The sequence below is a fragment of the Polyodon spathula genome, chromosome 18 (genome assembly GCF_017654505.1).
Source record: "Polyodon spathula isolate WHYD16114869_AA chromosome 18, ASM1765450v1, whole genome shotgun sequence".
NCBI lineage: Eukaryota > Metazoa > Chordata > Actinopteri > Acipenseriformes > Polyodontidae > Polyodon > Polyodon spathula.
The window spans coordinates 19,538,765-19,560,739 of record NC_054551.1 but is presented as its reverse complement, the minus strand read 5'-3'; the positions used below and the strand labels follow the sequence as shown (position 1 = coordinate 19,560,739).

Here is a 21,975-nt window from a genome sequence, read left to right as displayed (position 1 = left end):
ACGCAACAGGCTATTGAAAAGCTTCAGCTTCAAAAAAGATGAGTCTCAAGTGTGATAAGTGCAGATTTCAACAATTGAAGGAACTATTTGCATGGAATCATTTTGGAGCAGTCTTTTATTCCACTGGAACAATCACCTTGGAGACTTGAAGATCAGTGCTGATCATTTCATGTGCAAATAATTCATACTTTCGTCTAGAACTAAAGTTTTTTTTTTTTGTTTCTCTCAAGTATCTCATCATTTTGAGTACGCATATTTAACAAGGCAAATAATTTTGGCTGGTCTTCTTCTAGTTTGAAAAGACATTTGTACAAAACATTTCAGGCATGCACCCACCCCCACCAAACACATCTCAAGGGAAACATAACATCTAAATCCAGTGGTGTACTGTATTCAATTCAACGTAAATATCAATATAAATACTCCTGTCTGCAATAGAATAGTATCTTCTTACAGATTCAGACTGCAGCTTTTCACTTTTAACAAAAAGAAAATCCCACATATAGATGTAATGTAGACATAGTTCGCATTCAGAGTTGCAGAAATCAACCTTTAACATAAAGAAAAATATTGCAGTATATATTAGCACTATGCTTGGCAACTCCAGATGAATCAATGAATTGCCTAACATTTAGTGTCCAAGAGACCCAACAAGCACAGGATGACCCATGGTCATGTAGGTCATCACAACCTGAAGTTAAAACAACTGCCAATATCTTCTAATCTTTCAACTCTCTCTCTCTCTCTCTCTCTCTCTCTCTCTCTCTCTCTCTCTCTCTCTCTCTCTCTCTCTCTCTCTCTCTCTCTCTCTCTCTCTCTCTCTCTATATATATATATATATATATATATATATATATATATATACACACATCAGGGAACCTTACCATTATATATTTAGCTAGGTCTGTTCTCAAATGTTATAGTGTATTATTAATGCATCATTATTATTTTCCATAAAGAGATAAGACATGTTGGCTCAGCAATTGAAATAGCCCATCCCCACTAGCATGTGTGGCTTATTGGTCTCTATATAATGACCTGGCATATCCAGTGCCCTCATTCAGCCTTCACAATGAGAGGAATCCTGCTAGCACTAACTATAGCTCTTGTGGGTAAGTGAATAGTTTTATAATAAAATGTAATAAGTAGTACAGACAAATCACCTATTTCTTTTTTGTAAGACCAATTTTAATCTTTTTTTTTTTTTTTTTTTTTTTTTTTTTTTTTTTTTAAGGGAGCGAACAGATAAAGTATGGTAAGTGAAATATTGTCATAATTTTTAACATTTAAAATTGTTTTTGTTTTTTATTTTCATGGAAATGTTTTATATTATGAAACCGTTGTAGACTGAAGTGGTTTAGTACAAAAAAAAACGAAACCCAAACACTTTAAAATAAAGTGTCTTTAACTACAGTGTAATTACACATGTGGTTCCAAAGCAATTACATTAATATTACAACATAACGTGTGAATGTTAAAGGCGTTAGAAACTGGCAACATTTTAAAAAATGTAAAGAAACACGTTGTGGCATTGTAACTGCACAATCATTTGCGTAATTATGGTATTATTACAGACACTTTCGGGGAGCCCAATGTATCAGATTTTTAAATACATTCCTACATAATCCTCATTTTCATTTACTTTGCTACCATTACTGACTACAATCCACTTAGTTCAAAATAAGATAAAGGTATATAATACAGAAAATAACAAATGGCACTGGGTTTTTAACGCTCTCATTTCATCTCTGAGATCTTCACTCTTGAATTTCAAATTGCAGTACTAAAAATCAATACAGTACTTCTAGAAGTGTTAAAAAGGATATATTGACAGAATGTGCACTAATTGTGTTCCTTACATGATTTCTATTCTCAAGAGGTTTTATGTGTTATTTTCAGGTTCAATCTAGTAATGCATGTATGTGTGTATGTTTTCGGTATTCTTCATTGAGAAGCACTTTCTAATTCACATATAATATTTGAACACAGAACCAAGTTTCAGTGGAAGCAAGACCTATCAGTACAAGTATGAAGGTGTGATTCTGACTGGCCTCCCTGAAAAAGGATTGGCTAGAGCTGGACTGAAAGTGCACTGCAAAGTGGAGATCAGTGAAGTGGCACAGAAAACATATCTGCTGAAGGTGAGTGCCTTCATACTGAAAGTGAGGTGAGGCAGGGGTCCAAGGAAATATTCCGTCTAAAGTTATTGTGTCCAACAGTCAAGCTCAGTTTACCATAAGACTCCTGGTTGACTGTTAGGGTTATGCAACTGCAAAATCAGAATTCAGGAATCATTGTTGTTTTGTAAATGTGTGGATAAAGTGTCTCCTATTGTTATAATAGATGTCATCTAATACAGGTTGAAGCTGAGCTTAAACTGTGCCTAATGATTTGTTATAATAAGAGACATATTCCACATTAACTTATAAAGCATTATAAATTACAAAAGTCAAGATTAAAGTACATGAACTACTTTTAAACACCAGTGGCTGATTTTGCAGACTCCGATCAGTACATCTTGGACCACTTTACCTAAAATAATATTAATTAGGCAGCTACTGAGTGGCGCATGGAGTGCAGGATGCACCCCACAGCCTGGTGGTCACTGGTTCGGGTCCAGGCTATTCCACTGCCGACCGTGGACGGAAGTTCCCAGGGGGCAGTGCACAATTGGCCGAGCGCCGCCCGATTGGGGAGGGTCTAGGTTGTCCAGGGTGTCCTTGGCTCACCGCGCACCAGTGACCCGTGTATTCTGGCCAGGCGTCTATGGGCCTGCCTGTAAGCTACCCGGAGCTGCATGGTCCTCCAACGCTGCACCTCCAAGGTGGTTACAAGGCGGGCCCGCAGAGTGAAAAAGAAGTGGACAACTGACGCCACATGTTTCGGAGGACTCATGTGTCCGTCTTCATCCCTCCCAAGTCAACGCGGGGGGCAGCGGTGAGTCAGGTTTAAATAAAAATAATTGGACATTTCAAACTGGGGAGAAAATAAGGAAAGTCATTGGCGATTTCAAATTAAAAAACAACCAAAAAAAAATAACATTAGTTTGTCCAAGATAAATGAATATTAGGGTCTTAAGAACTATGCCATCTGTACTATGCACAGGGATGACATCTATATACAGGATAAGATGTACTAAATAGGAATCTTGCTTTCTGGTACACCTTTTTTGTTACTGAACATAATTTAATTTACTTTCAGATTCTGAATCCAGAAATTCAGGAGTATAATGGGATTTGGCCAAAGGCCCCATTCTACCCAGCATCCAAGCTGACGCAGGCACTGGCAAATCAGCTAACCCAGCCAATTAAGTTTCAGTACAGGAATGGCCAAGTTGGGGACATTTTTGCCTCTGATGACGTGTCTGACACCATCCTCAACATCCAGAGGGGGATCCTGAACATGCTGCAACTAACCATCAAGACCACACAGAATGTGTACGGTCTGCAGGAGGCAAGTGTCATAGCTGTTCTTTCATACATTACTCATTTATTCACACTCTCACCTTGTATTCATTGATTCACTGATTCATCTCTCTCTTTGTTCCTAGAATGGCATTGCTGGTATCTGTGAGGCAAGCTATGTCATCCAGGAAGACAGGAAAGCTAATCAAATCATTGTCACAAAATCCAAAGATCTGAATAACTGTGACAAGAAAATCAAGATGGATATTGGCATGGCTTATTCACACTCATGCTCAAACTGCAGAAAGGTCAGTTTCTTTAAATAATGTGTCTATGTGCCGCACGTCTTATGTGTAGGGGGTCACACAAGGGCAGTTCTTGTTTTGTTACCTTTCAATTGGACCAGCTTTGGGGTCAAAATAATCACTAGCGCGTTCCCATTCACAAATATTTGTAAATGTAATATTTGTATTTGTAAACTCCAGTTACATATTCCTAAAAAAACACAATCTTAGTGGTGCACAGTCTGCAGATGTTTTTTTTTTGTTGTTGTTGTTTTTACAAAACTAAAGGGAATACATGTTAAAACTTGGTCTCTAACCTTTACACAGCCCTAACTCAATCTGTAACTTGTACTGTGTTAGAAATAAAATAAACATATTGTTTTAAATATAAAAGAAGTGGTCTTTTATTTGTATTCAGATTAGAAAGAACTCCAGGGGTACTTCTGCCTACACTTACATCCTGAAGCCCACAGACGCTGGCATTCTGATCACTCAAGCTACGTCACAGGAGGTGCACCAGCTCACTCCATTCAATGAAATGACTGGCGCTGCCATCACTGAAGCAAGGTACAGTGACGCTGTAGTAATGCAAAAATAAACTTCTCTTGCTCCTGCCTCCTGAACCACACTTGTTATATTATTATTATTATTATTATTATTATTATTATGAAGGAGAAGAAGAATAACGGCTAATTTGTCCTCATTTTAATAACAGTTGAGATAAATGGAATCTCAATAAAAGGGCTAACAATTTCCAGTTATGTCTGTGTATCAAACAGTTTAACAAGATTTGGCCTAGGATTCCTGTACTTGACCCTGCATTGCACAGTTTAATAAATAACAACTTGTTTCACTGATATTTGCTTTAACAGACAGAAGCTTGTTTTGGAGGATGCTAAAATAGTCCATGTAACTGTTCCAGAGCAGGAGTTAAAGAACCGGGGGTCTATTCAGTACCAGTTTGCCTCTGAAATTCTCCAGACCCCAATTCAGCTTTTTAGGACTAGAAGCCCAGAGACTAAGGTCAGTATGTGAAATCATTTTTTAAAATTTAAAACCACAAATATATGACGCAACTGTATTGTTGACAGATTACACACTGCTGTACAAAAGTAGAATAAGATAAGAGAAATACAATTTTAAAATTATTTTCAGTATTGTATGAATGTAATATGACCTTTTGGCGTATTTTTTTCTAATGCTAAAGCACCTGCTTTGTTAAACCTCATAAGGACACGTCAGAAAACGGACTTTCCTCGTAACCTAGGGTCCAACCGGACCCCTGCAATAAAACAACACATAACTAACAACTGGAGTAAATGAATGAATGAAAATGTGTATATGAACACTTTATTTAGCTTTTCCTATACTACTAGTCATTGTTTGGTATAATGTGTTGTTTATGTTATGCAAAATGGGTAAGATGCCCAATGCGCACAGCTGTCTCCTAGCAAGTCAAGGCACCACTGTATTCTGTATGCTGTTGTTTATTCTAGGAACAAATGACGTTGAAATCAGAATGCTATCTGCTGAAATTACTGAGTAATAGGCAACAAATGAAATTCAGGAGCTGACTAATGTCACATGACTCAACCCTTAATTTCGGTTTGCTGTAGTTTCGCTTAGGAATATCTGTTCAGGACATATGATACATAATTGGAAAGATCTAATTCTGTACTTGCAAACAAGTCTTGAACAGGAAGCTATTACAGTGCCTGAGATATTCACGCAAGAAGGTCGGGCCCGCTGATACACTACACCTGGGGTCCATATGGACCCCAATTCTAAAACAATTTGGGAAATTCAACCAGGCTACCTGGACTAGAATTATCCTTTGCATAGTTAAACAGGATGGGTGCTTGACAACTACCTAAAAGGAAACAAAATTTGAGTAACTAGATCCACATAATAACTCTTATAAAGCACAGTGGGGTCTGAATGGGCCCTAGCTTACCTTAAGGGTTAAAGTATATTTATCCTGCGAAGTTCAATCCTGAAACATAGTGTTTCCTACAACCCCAAATTCTCCCTTTTAAAGATCAAAGAAGTCCTTCAGCATCTCGTCCAGAACAATCAGCAGCAGGTTCACACTGATGCCCCCTCCAAGTTCCTGCAGCTGACTCAGCTGCTGCGGGCCTGCACCCATGAAAACATTGAGGGCATCTGGAGGCAGTATGAAAAAACACAGCAATACAGGTAATAGCACTGAACTGCAATGAGGCTCCAGCTCTCCTTTCCAGTGGAACATAAAACCTACCTGGAATATGCAATGCTTTTCAATTGTGTTTGTAAATGGCAACATAAGCATTCAAAAAAACTCACAAATATACTTCCATATGGAAATATAGATGTGTCTCATTTCCACAAACATATAGAGAACATACAGGGTGCAGTTTTTTAAAAAATAAGTCTTAGAACATGTTTTCTTTACATCCCTTCTTTCTAATTGAAAGGCACTGGATTCTGGATGCACTCCCTGCGGCTGCTACACCCACTTCATTCAGGTTCATCAGCCAGAGGATCATAAAACGAGATCTCACAGACGCTGAAGCAATCCAGACTCTGGTCACTGCAATGCACTTAGTCCAAACGAACCACCAAATAGTGCAAATGGCTGCTGTGAGTATGACAGCTATCTTGGGCCTACTTTGTGACATTGTAATTGGGAGCCAAAGTTAAGAGATTTGTGTTTTAACTTGTTTTTTACAACCCAAATGGTGGAACGCCCCAAAACTTTCACTCTTAACAACAACAGTCTCATCGCTCCTGTTCGTCAGAGTAATTATGTGAAAACAAGGCTAGTACAGGTAGGTGTGCAGCTACTGACACCAACAATAAGGCTCAGAACCTACAAGCAGATGAGAACTTGCCAATGCATTAGGTCTTGAAACAAAAATGCTATCCCTCTTCTTTAATGATGAGGTTCGGTACCTTTTTTTTTTTTCGAATACCCCTGACTCAAAGCATAAGCAAACACATTTTAATAGACACCATAATTGGCATGCAACCATTTGTAATGCAAAGTAAATGCATAGTATGATCAAGGAAAAAGCATGTAGACAATGACTTACAGACTAACAGACTAACCAGGGAAAACTTCAATAAGGATATTTTCTGAAGCGCAGTAGCAAAAGATCTACGGCTATATTCGGATTCTCTTTTTTTAGGTGTAATAGCAACTAATGCTTGAGAACTTTAAGGTTTTGTGTTTATAGTAATACAAAGAGCGAACTGGGAATTGGAAATTCTAACTATTGACAATTCACCCCCTCAGGAACTGGTGTTCGACCAGGCTAATCTGAAATGCCCTGTACTTCGTAAGCATGCTGTGCTGGCGTATGGTTCCATGGTGAACAGATACTGTGCAGAGACTCTCAATTGCCGTGAGGAAGCTTTGAAGGTACAGTATTATCTCTTCATGCCCCAACTTCCACAACACATAAAAATGTGGTACGTTTTTTTCTCCTTATAGTCACATCCTTTTATAGTACGTTGATGCATACTGTAATTGTGGGCAATTATTCTAAATGTACTCTACAGTAAGTGCATCTAACACACCAAACAACAGCTGCCACTGCACTATCAGTGCAATTTAGTACAACCACAAACAGCAACCCTGAGGATTTCAATGTGTGTCTTGTAAGAAGAGAACTGGAGCTGACCTAAAATCTTTTTTTTTTCCCCAATAAAGCCCCTCCATGACTTTGCTAATGATGCTATAAGCAGAGCCCATGAAGAGGAGACAGTCCTTGCCCTGAAGGCTTTGGGCAATGCAGGACAGCCTTCTAGTATCAAGCGCATCCAAAAATGCCTACCAGGGTTTTCCTCTGGAGCTTCACAGCTTCCAGTCAAAATTCAAGTGGATGCTGTGATGGCTCTCAGGAACATCGCCAAGAAGGAACCAGGAAAGGTGACAGCTTGTGAACACATTGGTCCAGTTTGTTGTTAAAGTGCACCTCTGCACACCATTTAGCTTGAAAAGAAAATAAAACTGTTACAACTGGTCTATAGCTTCCCTTATGAATGTTTCCCACAGTAAAAGCACAGCAGAGTAATAAAGCATAGTGAAAGCACAGTAAAGCATAGGTAAACATTGCAAAGAATAGCAAGGTATGGTAAAGCATATTAATAAACATGACAAACTAGGGTCAACTATGGGAAATGCATTGTATGGGAAAGTAAAACTGCAAAAATTCTGTGCAGAAATATTGTGGTAAACTTTTATAAGGGTTAGCTAAGGTAACATAGGCTGTCAAAGATTCAAGCTAATCAGGGTCTGTATGTAACTCAAAAAAAGAACATCTTTTGTATTTTCTTTCTTTGTGCAGGTGCAAGAACTTACCATGCAACTCTTTATGGATCACCAGCTTCACTCTGAGGTCAGAATGGTTGCCTCCATGGTTCTGTTTGAAACCAGACCCCCCATGGCACTTGTGGCAACCATAGCTGAGGCCCTACTGAAGGAGACCAGTTTGCAAGTGGCCAGTTTCACCTACTCCCACATGAAGGCTCTCACTAGAAGCACTGCCCCAGAGAACTATGCATTGTAAGCAAGCCCTGAACACACATCCAGTACATCCGTGACTAGAACTTTCAGTTATTCTTAAAAAAAAAAAAAAACGTTTCTTTTATAAATGGACTATATATCATCCACATTTTCATCACATATAATTTCTTAATATTGTAATATAACCCTATTGCCTCTATTGTTATTACTTCTGACACTGACTCTGCTTTTAAAAACTGAATTTCTGTTTCAGAAGCAGTCCCTGTGGCTGAATAAGGGGATTAGTTTGTAAGCCTCCTGGTAAACATTCGGACCATATATATATATATATATATATATATTATATATATATTATATATATATATATATATATAAACGTCTTGTCAAGAATCATGTTTGTTAGTGTTTCCTCAAAGGATACTATTCTTTCATTATAAGTATGTGACGTCACGGTTACGGGGCCACCACCCCGTGGTCCCAACATCCCAATTGTCCATCTTTAGCTAACTGTGAGTGTGATAACAGAGCTGTCTAGACGCGGACATGGCATCGACAATTGTACGTTTTGAGCTGTTAAACTGCTCAGCCGGAAACTTGACAGGCTGAGCTATCGGTACAGCAAAGCTATGCACATGGATACTTTCAAATGTAAGTAAAAGGAAAGAAAAAAGCTGGTTTATATATATATATATATATATATATATATATATATATATATATATATATATATAGGGTTAACAATAACATTAACTATTTGTCAAGGGGTTCTGTTTAATTGATCTAAACAATAGCAGCACAGCATTCAGAGAGACTACATGCACTCATTTACACTGTTTGAGTTGTCATTGAACAGTCCTTTTAGAATGATTTCAGTGGTGGCGATATTAAGATCCAATACTGTTGAGACGAATAGAATACATCTTTTGGGCTGTATGTACTGCAATGTTAATGTCTTTCTATTTTTAAGATTCGTTTTAGTGCTGTTTAGTATCTGCTGAATATATTTTACATCAGTAATTGCACATCAGGTGCCTGTGTTGAATAATCACTTTCAATATACTGCTTTATAATTTGCCTGTGGGATGCTGTTAACCCAAATACCAACAGTAAGACTTGTTCTTCTTTGTAGATCCATTGATGGCTGGAGCAGCGGCAAACATCCATATAATTAACAACGCAGCCAGCATCCTCCCGTCAGCTGTGGTGATGAAATTTCAAGCTTATATTCTCGCAGCAAACGCTGATCCTCTGGAGGTATATCACCCGTGAAATTCAGAATCTGTACATTTATAATAGAATGGTACAACATGTAAATCAGGAACAACAAAAGGCCAGCAATCCCAAGCTGTCATGCTTGAATCCAGATCTGTCTCTCTGTCTGTCTGCTTTCTTCCCATATCTACCTTAGACTTTTTTAATAGACTGCAAACACATCACAGGCAGGATGGATATAATGGATATAAATCCAGTATACTTTATTGGTTTTTTTGAAGTGCACGTTTTAGGGAGCTGCTGAAAATGTACGTCAGTGTCTGTAACATTGTATAGAATGCATGTGTTGCAGCTTTTGAGACCAGCCACTTGCAGAGAAAACACACACATCTTTGTATGATTCAACTCTATTAGCTACCGAGAGGGTTCTCTCTCTCTCTCTCTCTCTCTCTCTCTCTCTCTCTCTCTCTCTCTCTCTCTCTCTCTCTCTCTCTCTCTCTCTCTCGATAATTTAAAAACAGAAAACAGCTCCATATTCAAGGAGAATCAGGATCCAACAAGATACTCATCACTCACTAGAAATACTTAATGAAGAACAAAAGCAATTGCTACACTGAAAAGTCCAGTGTTTCGGCTTCTGCATCCTTCAGAATGGTAGCATGGTAGAAATAGCCAGGTAGACTGACGTTCTAAGAGCACTGTGACATAGACAATTCTGAGGTGGTGTTCCAATCCTAAAAGGATGCATTATCTTCCAGACCATGTAGTAATAAAGTCTTAAGTCTGTGAATCCAGAAGTTTCCCATTTTATGTTACATGTTAGGATTGTACAACTTTTCTATATATATATAACGCAAAATGTCGTTTTCAATCACTCCACAACACCCATAGTACAGAAAAGTTCATTAATGATCAACAAAATAAGAATAGGTTAAAAAAAAAAAGATGTAAAGTTGATAAATTCGTATCTCAGAGAAAGTGAAGAAGAACAGGAAATTTAAAACAAGGTAAAGGCAATCATCCAAATACTAACGGATAACAACATTGAACGTTTGTACAGCACCGAAAACACTGAAAACAACTATACTGTTGCTCATCTTCTTTAATATTGGCATCACAAGAGAATCCATGTATTATAAAAAATAATAGATGGGCCTCTTCAGTGAGTTACAGGAAAACTGTGAGTTACAGTACTTGGGTTAACAGCACCCCACAGGCAAATTATAAAGCAGTATACTGTGACAGTTTATAAATTGCTTGACCTTTGGTCTCGTAATTTATATATATATACACTATCATATATATATTATATATATATATATATATATATATATATATATATATATATATGCTGCTGGGCAACAAGATTTTCTTCCGGATAGTTTTGTCTAGAATTCAACGCTGCTGAACAATAACCACCCTTTTGGTTTGTCCTATCTAGATCGGTTTACATACAGAAGGCCTACAGGAGGCTCTAATTCAAAACCATGAGCACATAGACCAAATGCCTTCAGCTGGGAAGATCCAGCAAATTATGAAGATGGTAAGTAATGGAGGGAGTTTGCTTTGATGTAACATTTTTTTGTTATATCATGCATAGTGAAATTATACCTGAAAAATAGAATTATAAAGTATAGTGCCAAAAAATATCACCCCCCAGATGCCTTAATACTGTATGACAGTAATGTGGTTAACAGTTAGCAGTTAAACACAGATTTGCTTTCCATGTTAAATTCACTTCAACCCACGTGTTCCTTAATCTAGACTTACAAGCTCATGAAGGAACAGGATAATTTCCCATGCAGGTTGCGCTTACATATTGAAAGCAAATATACATACAACCTATAGTGCAGTTTTTTTTTTATTACATTGAATCCTTTTAAGGGTGTGAAAACTTATAATAACGAAACCTGGGAGAACAGTCAGAAATGTGCTGTTTGTCAGTAGAAAGAGTAATGCTCCTCAATCTGCAGCTCAGTGGATGGAAGTCTGTACCGTCGGAGAAAACTCTAGTGTCCGCATACATCAAGCTATTTGGACAAGAGATTTCCTTTTCTCGACTGGATAAGAAAACCATTCAAGAAGCTCTGCAGGTACATAACATTAAATCGTAACAGATTTCTTTTTCACACACATGCTTGTTCCTGCTTTCTACGCATTACTAAATCTTCTGCAGCCTTATACAGGGGAAGAGGTTTCTTGTGATAAGGTTTATTCATGTAACATTTAAAGTCTCACCCCATTTTGAATGGCTCTGCCCAGGCAGTCAGAGAGCCAGTGGAGAGGCAGACTGTGATAAAGAGGGTTGTGAACCAGCTGGAGAGAGGAGCAGCTGCACAATTGTCCAAGCCTTTACTGGTCGCTGAAGTGCGTCGGATTTTGCCCACTTGCATAGGCCTTCCAATGGAAATGAGCCTCTATGTGTCTGCTGTGACAACTGCTGATATAAATGGTAAGAAAATCAAACAAGGGTTACATTGATCCATACAGCTGTATTTCCTTGAATTTGTATTGTTTATATATATATATATATATATATTAATATATATATATATATATATATATATATTTTTTTTTACTCATGTTCAAGCTCACATCACACCTTCTCCTACCAATGATTTCAATGTGGCTCAGTTACTGAATTCCAACATCGTGCTTCATACTGACATCACCCCCAGGTATGTCTTTGTTTTGTGTAGCGATAGTCTATTAACTAATTTATATGCAATTTATATTGTGGCAGCATTTGGCCTTTATATGATTCGCGGATAGAGAAGGACCTGCTGAAACATTTGTCTATATGTTTTTGAACCTATGGATATTGGAGGACTGTAATTGACTGTAAGGCAATTAAAATGTGTTCTTCTTCCAGTATTGCGATGCACACTATCGCAGTGATGGGCATCAATACCCATGTGATTCAGACCGGAGTGGAATTACATGCTAAAGCGCGCACAACAGTTCCAATGAAGTTTACAGCAAAGATTGACTTGAAGGAAAAGAACTTCAGGATTGAATCTGAACCCTGCCAACAGGAGACTGAAGTCCTGTCTTTAAGGTATATTACAGTATTCAAACACTGGTTCATATGGAACATGCTGAAAATCTCTGGCATGAAATTATTGTAAAGAAAACAACAAAAAAATTATATGAGATATATTTATCTAAGTAACAAGACATTTCTTCAGGCCTTTCCAGTACTAATTTATTTCTCATATGCCTGCAACACTAATAGCATGCCCATATTTATAAATACCGTTCAGTATTTTTGTTATAAAAATGGGTTTGGAAATAACTCTTAGGTATTTATGTTTGCTTCTCCACACATGGTTTTTCACATGAAGCTAACCGGAACTGTATCCTTCATGTATTTGTTTTTAAAGGGCTCAGGCTTTCGCTATATCGAGAAACGTTGAAGATCTGGATGCCGCCAAAAAAACCCCACTGTTACCAGAAGAAGCCATGAGAGACATATTGAACGAGCAGTTTAATTCAGGGGCAGAAGATTCAAATGAAAGAGAAAGAGCCGGGAAATTTGTAAGCATGACCCATTGAAGTTCTCTTGTATTTTAACCAACTCGGTCTCGCTCATTCTTTGAAAAGTGATTGGAAACATTTTCATGAAATGTATTTTCTACTCGTCACAATCATAGTCTCTCTAACAAGTATTGGTTGAGGTAAATACATGCAGAACAACTGGATGAGAACAACTGCATTTCATCACAGAACATTAGTTTCTGTAGTAGTGATTAAAACTGGTGGCACTTCACTGATGTTCAGTAGTGCTCCCAATTTATAACATATAGTCCAGAGCTAAAGCAAATAGATTTATTTCTGTTCTGCCTCATAAAAAGAGTGTTAGTGAAATGGCATAATGGTGCAAATGAGAGCACTGACCATATTGCCGGTAAAAGAGATGCCTTAAACAGAGGGAGCAATGCATTACTCTTTGCAGTCCTCAAAATGTAGAAACCTACAGACTTCTATTCGTTGCGATCCTTGAAAGAAATAAGTGTGGAAACAACAGTAAACATAATCAGTAAGTTACATTTTAAACATTTCTTTTTCGTTCTACTTTTCAATTTAGGCCAGACCCTCTGCTGAGATGATGTCCCAAGAGCTGATGAACTCCGGCGAGCAACAGAACCGTAGAGGCTCTCATGCAACACAAAGTGCCTGCGCCAAGGCCAAGAACTTTGGATTCGAAGTTTGCTTTGAGGGAAAATCTGAAAATGTTGCTTTTCTCAGAGACTCTCCACTTTACAAGATAATTGGGCAACATCATTGTAAAATAGCCCTGAAACCATGTAAGGATTCTTTACCACCTATGGACTTGAGCCAACCAAAAAGAAAGATTTAGGGGCTGTAGATGCAACAATGATCAAAAGCATATTTGGTTAATTAATTGTGGTATAAGTAAAGATTAATGCAATAGTGGTTTATTGTAAATGCTTAATTAATTGTGGTGCAAAGTACATGTGTAATTAATAGTGGTATAAACAGACAGGAGAGTTGGTCATCCCTCACTCATTGATTTGTTTTTGTATTATCCACTTCGAGCCATCATGTATCCTCTGTGTTTCAGAGCTGTCTCTAATCATTTCTGTTTTACTGACAGCACACAGTAGTGAAGCAACAGTAGAGAAGATTGAGCTTGAACTCCAAACAGGAAGTAAAGCAGCATCTAAAATCATCAGAGTTGTTGCAATGCAGGGTCTTCCTGAAGCAGACAAAATGAAGGGCAACATCCTGAAGAAACTGAATAAACTTCTAACAGTAGATGGTGAGACCCAGGTATGTGGAAATTGTAAAGAGCTCAGTTGTACCCAGCCTTTAGTGTTACAGCTCTTCCATTATCCAAACCTGAGATAAGATGTTTTGTTTGTGGAGTTTCATGTGCAGTTTCATGTTGTTTTGATGATCATGTTTTGTTTAGTTTTTCAATCAGCTGTGTCTAAAAAACATACAGCTATTGCTGAAAGTTTTGCATCATCTAGAATTTTAGGATTGAGACATAATTAAAAAATATATATATATATATATATATATATTATATATATATATATATATATATATATATATAAGTATATATATATATATATATATATATATAAGAATATAATTTACATATTTTATTTAACATCATGTAACCAAAGAAACTAAAAAATGGTATGGCAAAAGTCTACAGGAAGATATAATTGTCAGTTTTTCGTTAAGCATATGGAAAACTACAAAGCGCTATGTAATTCAATATGTTAACTTAACATTACTCAACCGGTTACATTGGACTTTATAATGCAGAATAAGTTAGTCCTATCGAGTGATGCAAAACATTTGGCCATAGCTGTAGGTCTACCAAACCAAGCACAAACAGCATGGTTATATCCCTCGATGTGCTTTTGACAGCAGTCAGCTTCACCTTCCTTTCATCTTCAGGTTTTGAATCTCTTTTGTCTTGTCTCCTAAAGAGTTCAACACTCAGAGGATTTAAAAGAAGGTCTTCTAGTTCATCTTCAAGCTCTTCTTCCAGCTCATCTTCTAGCTCATCTTCCAGCTCATCTTCCAGCTCATCATCTAGCCAGCAATCTAGGAAACAGAAAATAATGGAGCAGGACAAACTTACTGAGAACCTGGAGCGTGACAGAGATCACATGTGGGGCAAGCAGTCTAGAAACAAGAAACAGGAGTGGAAGAACAAGCAGAAGAAGCACCACAAGCAGCTTCCTAGCAGCAGCAGCAGCAGCAGCAGCAGCAGCAGTTCTAGTGGCAGCAATTCTAGCAGCAGCAGCAGCAGCAGCAGCAGCTGGAGTCACAATCATAGAAATAATACCAGAACCCCCAGTAAGTCCAAGAGGTATCAAAACAACAACAACAACAGTTCATCTAGCAGCGGGTCCAGTTCATCTTCAGAGGAGGTAAAAAAATCTTTTTTCTTTTTTTTTTTTTTTTTTTATAAATCACTGTGCTTGGGGAAATATAGATTATCTCTGATTTTTCTCAGTTCTAAATATTTCTCCACACCCACTTGTGTTAGCTGCAAATGCTTTGTGTTTCTTACAGATGCAGAAAAATCCAGAAATCTTTGAATATCGTTTCAGATCTCATCGTGACAAGGTAAGGTCCTTATAGGCTCCTATAATTAGGATAAATAGGTCAGACTAATAAGAATACATTACAGTATGTTTATAGAATAGTTTTTTTTTAATTCAAGTTCCTAATATGGTAAATTATATTCATTCCAGATATAAATATTACTATACCAGTAATTAATAAAAGCCTTCTATTTAATATTGCATGTTGCAGCTGGGTTCCCAGAACAAAAAAGGGAGAATGTCCTCTTCATCATCCAGCTCTTCCAGCAGCAGCAGTCAATCCACATTGAATTCCAAGCAAGACGTACGTTTTGTCTCTATGCTTTTCCATGTCCAAAAAACAACACAGCCCATATGCAGGAATCTTGATTATCTCTAAACCCTAAACTGTTACTTTGTAACCTAATCTGATTTCCGCATGATTTATAAAAAAAAGGTTACATGTTCAGTGGCAGTAGTTCTATAGGGTCTATTCCACACGGAATGAGAAGACTAAAGGTTCCTCTTTCTGGGTTTATTTGCAGGCTAAGTTCCTGGGAGACTCCTCTCCTCCTATATTTGCCTTTGTGGCTCGTGCTGTGAGGACCGATGGCTTACAACAAGGCTACCAGGTTGCCGCCTACACTGATAACAGAGTGTCTCGACCCAGAGTGCAACTGTTGGCTACGGAAATCATTGAGAAAAGCAGGTGGCAAATCTGTGCAGATGCTATATTGCCCAGCAATTATAAAGCAATGGTAATGCAAACTAAACCTGCAATTTCCTTCATATTAATATGTTTCCAGACAATATGTTGGTAAAACGAGGTGGCACGGTGGCGTGGTGGTTAGCACTGCTGCCTCACAGCGCTAGGGTCCTAGGGTTAAATCCAGCCAAAGGGGTCTGTCTCTTGTGGAGTTTGCATGTTCTCCCCGTGTCTGCGTGGGTTTTCTCCGGGTACTCCAGTTTCCTCCCACAATCCAAAGACATGCTGTTCACTCTAAATTGCCCTCTGTGTGAGTGTGTATGTGTGTGTCTGTGGTGTCCTGTCCAGGGTGTAGTCCTGCCTTGCACCCTGTGTCTGCCAGGTTAGGCTCTGGCTCACCGCGACCCTCTACAAGGAATAAGCGGTTATGATAATGGATGGATGGATGGATGTTAGTAAAACTAGCACTCCCATCAAACTGCTTATTACAGTAGATAGCTTACTTCAATATCATTGAAGGTGTATTGTTTAATGCTAATAGGATTTAAAGTTCAGCGCTAACAATGGGGGACCAGTAACTACTAAGAGGCAAGAAAATAGATGTTAAAGCCTTGGTTCATTCATTGAACATAGATTTGCTAAGTATAGGCTAATATATATATAAAATATATATATATATATATATATATATATATATATATATATATATATATATATATATATACTATATATCTATAGATACATATATTTCTTTTAGTTTCTCATTGTTAGGCCTTCATCATTTGTCATTTTTAATACAGTAGATTAATAAACCACATCAGTTTTGCTGACTCATTTTCTTTTCCTAGGCCATAATGAGATGGGGTGAGGAATGCCAGGACTACAAGATTGCTGTTAATGCTGTGACTGGCCGTTTAGCATCTCACCCATCTCTGCAGATAAAAGCAAAGTGGAGTCGGATTCCTCGGGCAGCAAAGAAAACCCAAAATATGTATGTATTTTGATTTAAAAAAACAAAACAACAAAAATATTTTGAAGCTTTTTAAGGCAGCATATTAGTAATTGTTGGCGGGGGTTCATTAGCTTTTCGCCTGCATTTTTAAGAAACCACTCCTTTATTTCTTGTAGACTTGCTGAATATGTTCCAGGAGCTGCATTCATGCTAGGATTTTCACAGAAGGCGCAGAAGAACCCATCTAAGCAGTTCAAAATTATTTTGGCAGTAACGTCACCAAATACTATCGACGCAGTCATAAAGGCACCAAAGGTAAACCGACTGGCTTAAAGTTAGAATAAAAGCCAATTTTGGTTAATTAAGTCAAGTTTGCATTTCATTAAACCTTTTCCAACTGTTTTAGAGAAGATGTATTGTTTTATTTTCATTTTCCAAGGGACTGTTAAATAAAAAGAAACTCTTCAAAAAGCACTCCTTAAAATGTTCTTTTAAGAAAAGGCAGTAAGATTTTGTGAATAGGGCCGTTTTAAAGAAAAGTTTTGTTATTTGTTGTTTTTTTTTTTTAATACAATTTTAAAAGAATGTACGCCGTATTATTATTATTATAATTGTTATTAATTTATTTATTTCTTAGCAGACTAGGTAGACTGTAATAAACAAATGTGTGGTATTTTTTTGTATATACTTTAATACTGCTTTTAGACGGCACAGAAAGCCTAATGCTGTTAATTGCAAAAACTAAACAAAGCACAAAGTAAGATGCCAATACCTAATGACAAGGAGGCAGCCTGCCTCAGTGGTGTCCTTTGTAGAACCCACAGAGGAATATACAGACGTATAGCTTGGATCATTGCGCTATCACAAGTTTTGTTGGGTGTTTTTTTTTTTTTTTTTGTTTTGTTTTTAATCTGGTGTCATTGTTATTATGTTTTTTTATTTTCTCAGATAACACTGTTCAAGCAAGCTGTGCAGATTCCTGTTCAAATACCCATGGAGCCAAGTGATGCAGAACGTAGATCATCAGGACTGGCATCCATCATGAATGAAATCCCACTCTTAATTGAAGAAGCAACCAAATGTAATTCCCAACAACATATTTACCTATTTCTTTATCATCCAACAATTTTACAACCATCAAGCAAACAAAACAAAATTACACTACCCTCCAAAAAGTATTTTTTTAAAAATATATATTGTTTAAATACATTGGTCTCCGATGCTTACGTGTATATGGCATGTTCTGTAAACTTATGTAAGACATTAAACAAACACTGTTGCGTAGTTTGAAACCACAACTGACGGGGAAATAACATTGAAACTTTTGACAGGTATTGGTTTTTGCCCTGTTTACTGTATTTTAAGGTTTGTAAATACGCTCCCATACTGCCCAGGTGTGAAACGTCTAACACTGTAATTGTGTGTAATGTAAACATACTGGGTTAAATAGAGCAAGTTTTGTGAAGTTGCAGCTTCTCTGCCACGTCTTCACAATCTTTTTGTACCTGCAGCTAAGTGTGTGGCACAGGAGAACAAATTTATCACATTTGATGACGTGAAATTCTCCTACCAAATGCCTGGTGGCTGCTACCATATCCTCGCACAGGACTGCAGGTCAAAAGTGAGGTTTATGGTAATGCTGAAGCGAGCTTCAATGTCAAAAAATCTGCGAGCTGTGAACGCCAAAATCTACAATAAGTAAGTAATAACCTGGTGCTGCTTGTGTCACCTGTTCAGATTCCAGAATTTTCTTTCCACAGTTCTGTTTCAGCTGCTCAGTAACTGAAAGCTGTTTTAACAACCTCTTCAACTGGATCCAGCAGTGCTCAGAGTGACAGGCCCAATAAATAATACTCACACCTCTGTATATGTACAGTCAGGCAAATCCGTGATACAACAATATACAAAATGAATGTTTATGTTCTTCTGCCAACAGAGACATTGACATCTTACCCACTACCAAAGGCTCTGTCAGGCTGTTGATTAACAATAATGAGTTACCACTCTCCCAGCTTCCATTCACCGACTCATCAGGTTAGCAAAATCAAATTGACAGTAATCTCATATTAAGTGTAATGTAAGTGCATTGGTATTATTTACATATTAGTATTTACATGCTTGCTTTTTGAAAATGGGTAATAAAACAAAAACAAGCAATACGCTACGTGCAACATACAATTTGGGAACAAGAACGTGTTTTGCTTCTAGTTTCGTTATTATAATGTATTAATTTTAGTTGGTCATTTTGGTCATTAGAACACAAAGCCTATCGCTTACTGGTCTACTAAAATTGTGAACTGGTAAATTGTAGATCAGTCAGATACATTAAATCCCTGGCTGGGGAACATGGTGAAACACTCAACTCATATACTGTAATGTTGTTATAATTTCTAGGTATCATTCATATCAAGAGAGCAGACAAAGGGGTGACTGTGAGTGCTCAGCAGTATGGTCTGGAATCCTTGTACTTCGACGGGAAGACAGTGCAGGTCAAGGTCACCTCGGAGATGAGAGGAAAGACATGTGGACTCTGCGGACACAATGACGGCGAGAGGAGAAAGGCGTTCTATATGCCAGACGGGCGCCAGGCCAAGAGCCCCAACAGCTTCGGCCACTCCTGGGTTGTCCCTGGAGAAAACTGCAATGGAGGTATAAACAAATACATAACAATCTATCGTAATCTCTGTGGTAAAACATCAACAGACTTTGTACCCCCAAGTAAAGGACAATAGATATTGTAAGTATTGTGGTGTACTATATTATTTTTTTGTACATTTTAGCTGAGGATTGCTTGATTCCTTGCTAATTAGGTTCCCCTGAGCTGATTGGCTGGCTAATTAGCCAGTTAGTCAATTAGGTTAATCCACTGGCGGGGTTGCAATATAAAGGGCTGCAATCAGCCTTTGAGTGGAGGCTGCAGTGTATACAGGAGCTGCAGGTTGTTATTGAACCAAAAACCAAACAATTGTTTGATAAACTTGAAAAGAGTAAGGGGCTTATTTTCTGGCTTGGGCTAAGACCACTCTGCTTTAGTGTCTACACGTTTACTGTTCTTTTTGTTAATAAGAGGCACTAGAACCTATTTCTTTTTGTCTTTTTTTTACAGGCTGCAAGCTTCAACGTAATCATGTAGAACTCGGCAAGACGGTTTTCCTAGCAGGAGAACAATCAAAGTGTTATTCCACAGAGCCTGTGCTGAAGTGTGCCACTGGGTGCTTGCCAACTGAGACCGCTCCCGTAACAATTGGTTTCCACTGTCTCCCAGCTGGTGGGTCATTTCGTTGTTTCTTACAGAAATATAGTGATTGCAAACCAGCGTTAGTTTAGTTAAAACGAGAGCTGGCCAATGCTGGGCTACTCTGCCTTGCTTTTTCAAAGTTTAGATATAATCTAGAGATGAATTACCAAAGAACTACCTGAATATTCTAAAGTTTGATAGATATTTGTTAGACATCATATTAAAAATCCTTTTTTAGTCTTCTCTAGATTTGTGTTGTGTTGGTTTTGGAGTCTCTTAGGGAGGTTGTAGGAAACTACAAGATCAAAATTAAGCCTATTTAAATATATATTAGCTGCAGAAAGCAACGGGACAAGCTTTAAAAGACACAATTGACTGTTGCTATTTGCTAACTAGTTACTTCATATTGATTCCCTGTATTTGTTTTGTTTCAGGTACCGTTATCAGCGCAGGAGATTATGGTAGTTTAGCTGAGAAGAGTGAAGATATGGAGGATGCAGTGATTGCCCACACTCAGTGCTCCTGTCAAGCTGATCAGTGCACTGATATGTAGATTCTAGCGAGCCACAACACAGTGGATCACTTATCTGAAATACTCTTGAAATTTATAAACATAATTACAGTATAACTGCACTGGGACTTGTTCTCCAAAGTTATGGATATCATTAATGATAGTGAATACCAATTGTATATTATAATGCTTAATAAAATATGTCTGCATGGAATCTCTTGGTTTCTCAGTGTCTATTTTAGGTTAAGGTGTTTTGGTTAAGGCTTTATTTGAATTTGACACTATGGAACAGATCCCCAAAATTCAATTTGCACTAATTCTTTCTCCATAACTGGTAGCTTATACCACAGGCACTATTTTACTTTCACAAAAAAAGTCCTTAATATGTTGACCCTATGTAGCATTGATAATACCTTCATAAAGGCCATGTAACAATGTATAACTACAGCTATGGCCAAAAGTTTAGCATCAAGCTATAGAATTAATACATTTTGTTTCATTAAGTCGAATGAAACCTGCTCAATAATGTTATGTTAACATATTTAATTACCACTTTGTAGTTTTCCATATATTAACTAAAATTACATTCATATAAAATTCTAGGTACTGCAAAACTGTTGGCCATAGCTGTATGTGTACAGTCCTTCATAATCACTTCATGATGGACCACCATGCATATATAAGGGTCTGTGTCTGTCAAGGCTAGTGGTGGGAATAGTAGACACAGAAGATAGGAGTACTGGCAGTGGTGGCACGAGCGATCTGTCAGCGGCGTCGCTGTTGCTGGCCTCTGCCATGCTGCCCTTAGCAACATATGCAACAGCTGCACGGGTGGCATGGATGTCTTAGACCACAGTGTCATGTCATCTTATGAAGGTGCTATGAATGCTACATTTAGCTTCCAATTTAAATAAAGCATTACCAGTTATTTACAATCAGAAATGTTGTATCATTATTTTAATATAAATGTAAGAGTATCAATCTCATAGAGAAATGTAATTACATACCGCTATGGCTAAAAGTTTTGCATCACTCTGTAGAATGAACCCATTTTGCTTCATAAAGTCTAATGAAACCTCTTGAATAATGC

The 21,975-nt window shown here is 37.6% G+C and overlaps 1 protein-coding gene across 1 annotated transcript; it reads left to right on the top strand.

Annotated features, from left to right (window-relative positions):
- Positions 1–1,018: 1,018 nt before the first annotated feature.
- LOC121331269 (vitellogenin-like) lies at positions 1,019–21,099 on the top strand. Its single transcript, XM_041278547.1, is given in 34 exon segments — positions 1,019–1,112; positions 1,235–1,255; positions 1,990–2,141; positions 3,202–3,453; positions 3,551–3,712; positions 4,107–4,255; positions 4,561–4,711; positions 5,727–5,884; positions 6,142–6,307; positions 6,963–7,088; positions 7,380–7,598; positions 8,017–8,234; positions 8,731–8,843; positions 9,325–9,449; positions 10,849–10,950; positions 11,381–11,500; positions 11,670–11,859; positions 11,992–12,085; positions 12,280–12,465; positions 12,791–12,944; positions 13,495–13,714; positions 14,026–14,201; positions 14,876–15,322; positions 15,468–15,521; positions 15,711–15,803; positions 16,024–16,236; positions 17,033–17,175; positions 17,313–17,451; positions 18,085–18,217; positions 18,648–18,834; positions 19,073–19,170; positions 19,531–19,785; positions 20,243–20,404; positions 20,809–21,099. Coding segments are annotated over 34 exon segments (5,376 nt in total). The 5' UTR covers positions 1,019–1,033; the 3' UTR covers positions 20,928–21,099.
- The last annotated feature ends 876 nt before the right edge of the window (positions 21,100–21,975 follow it).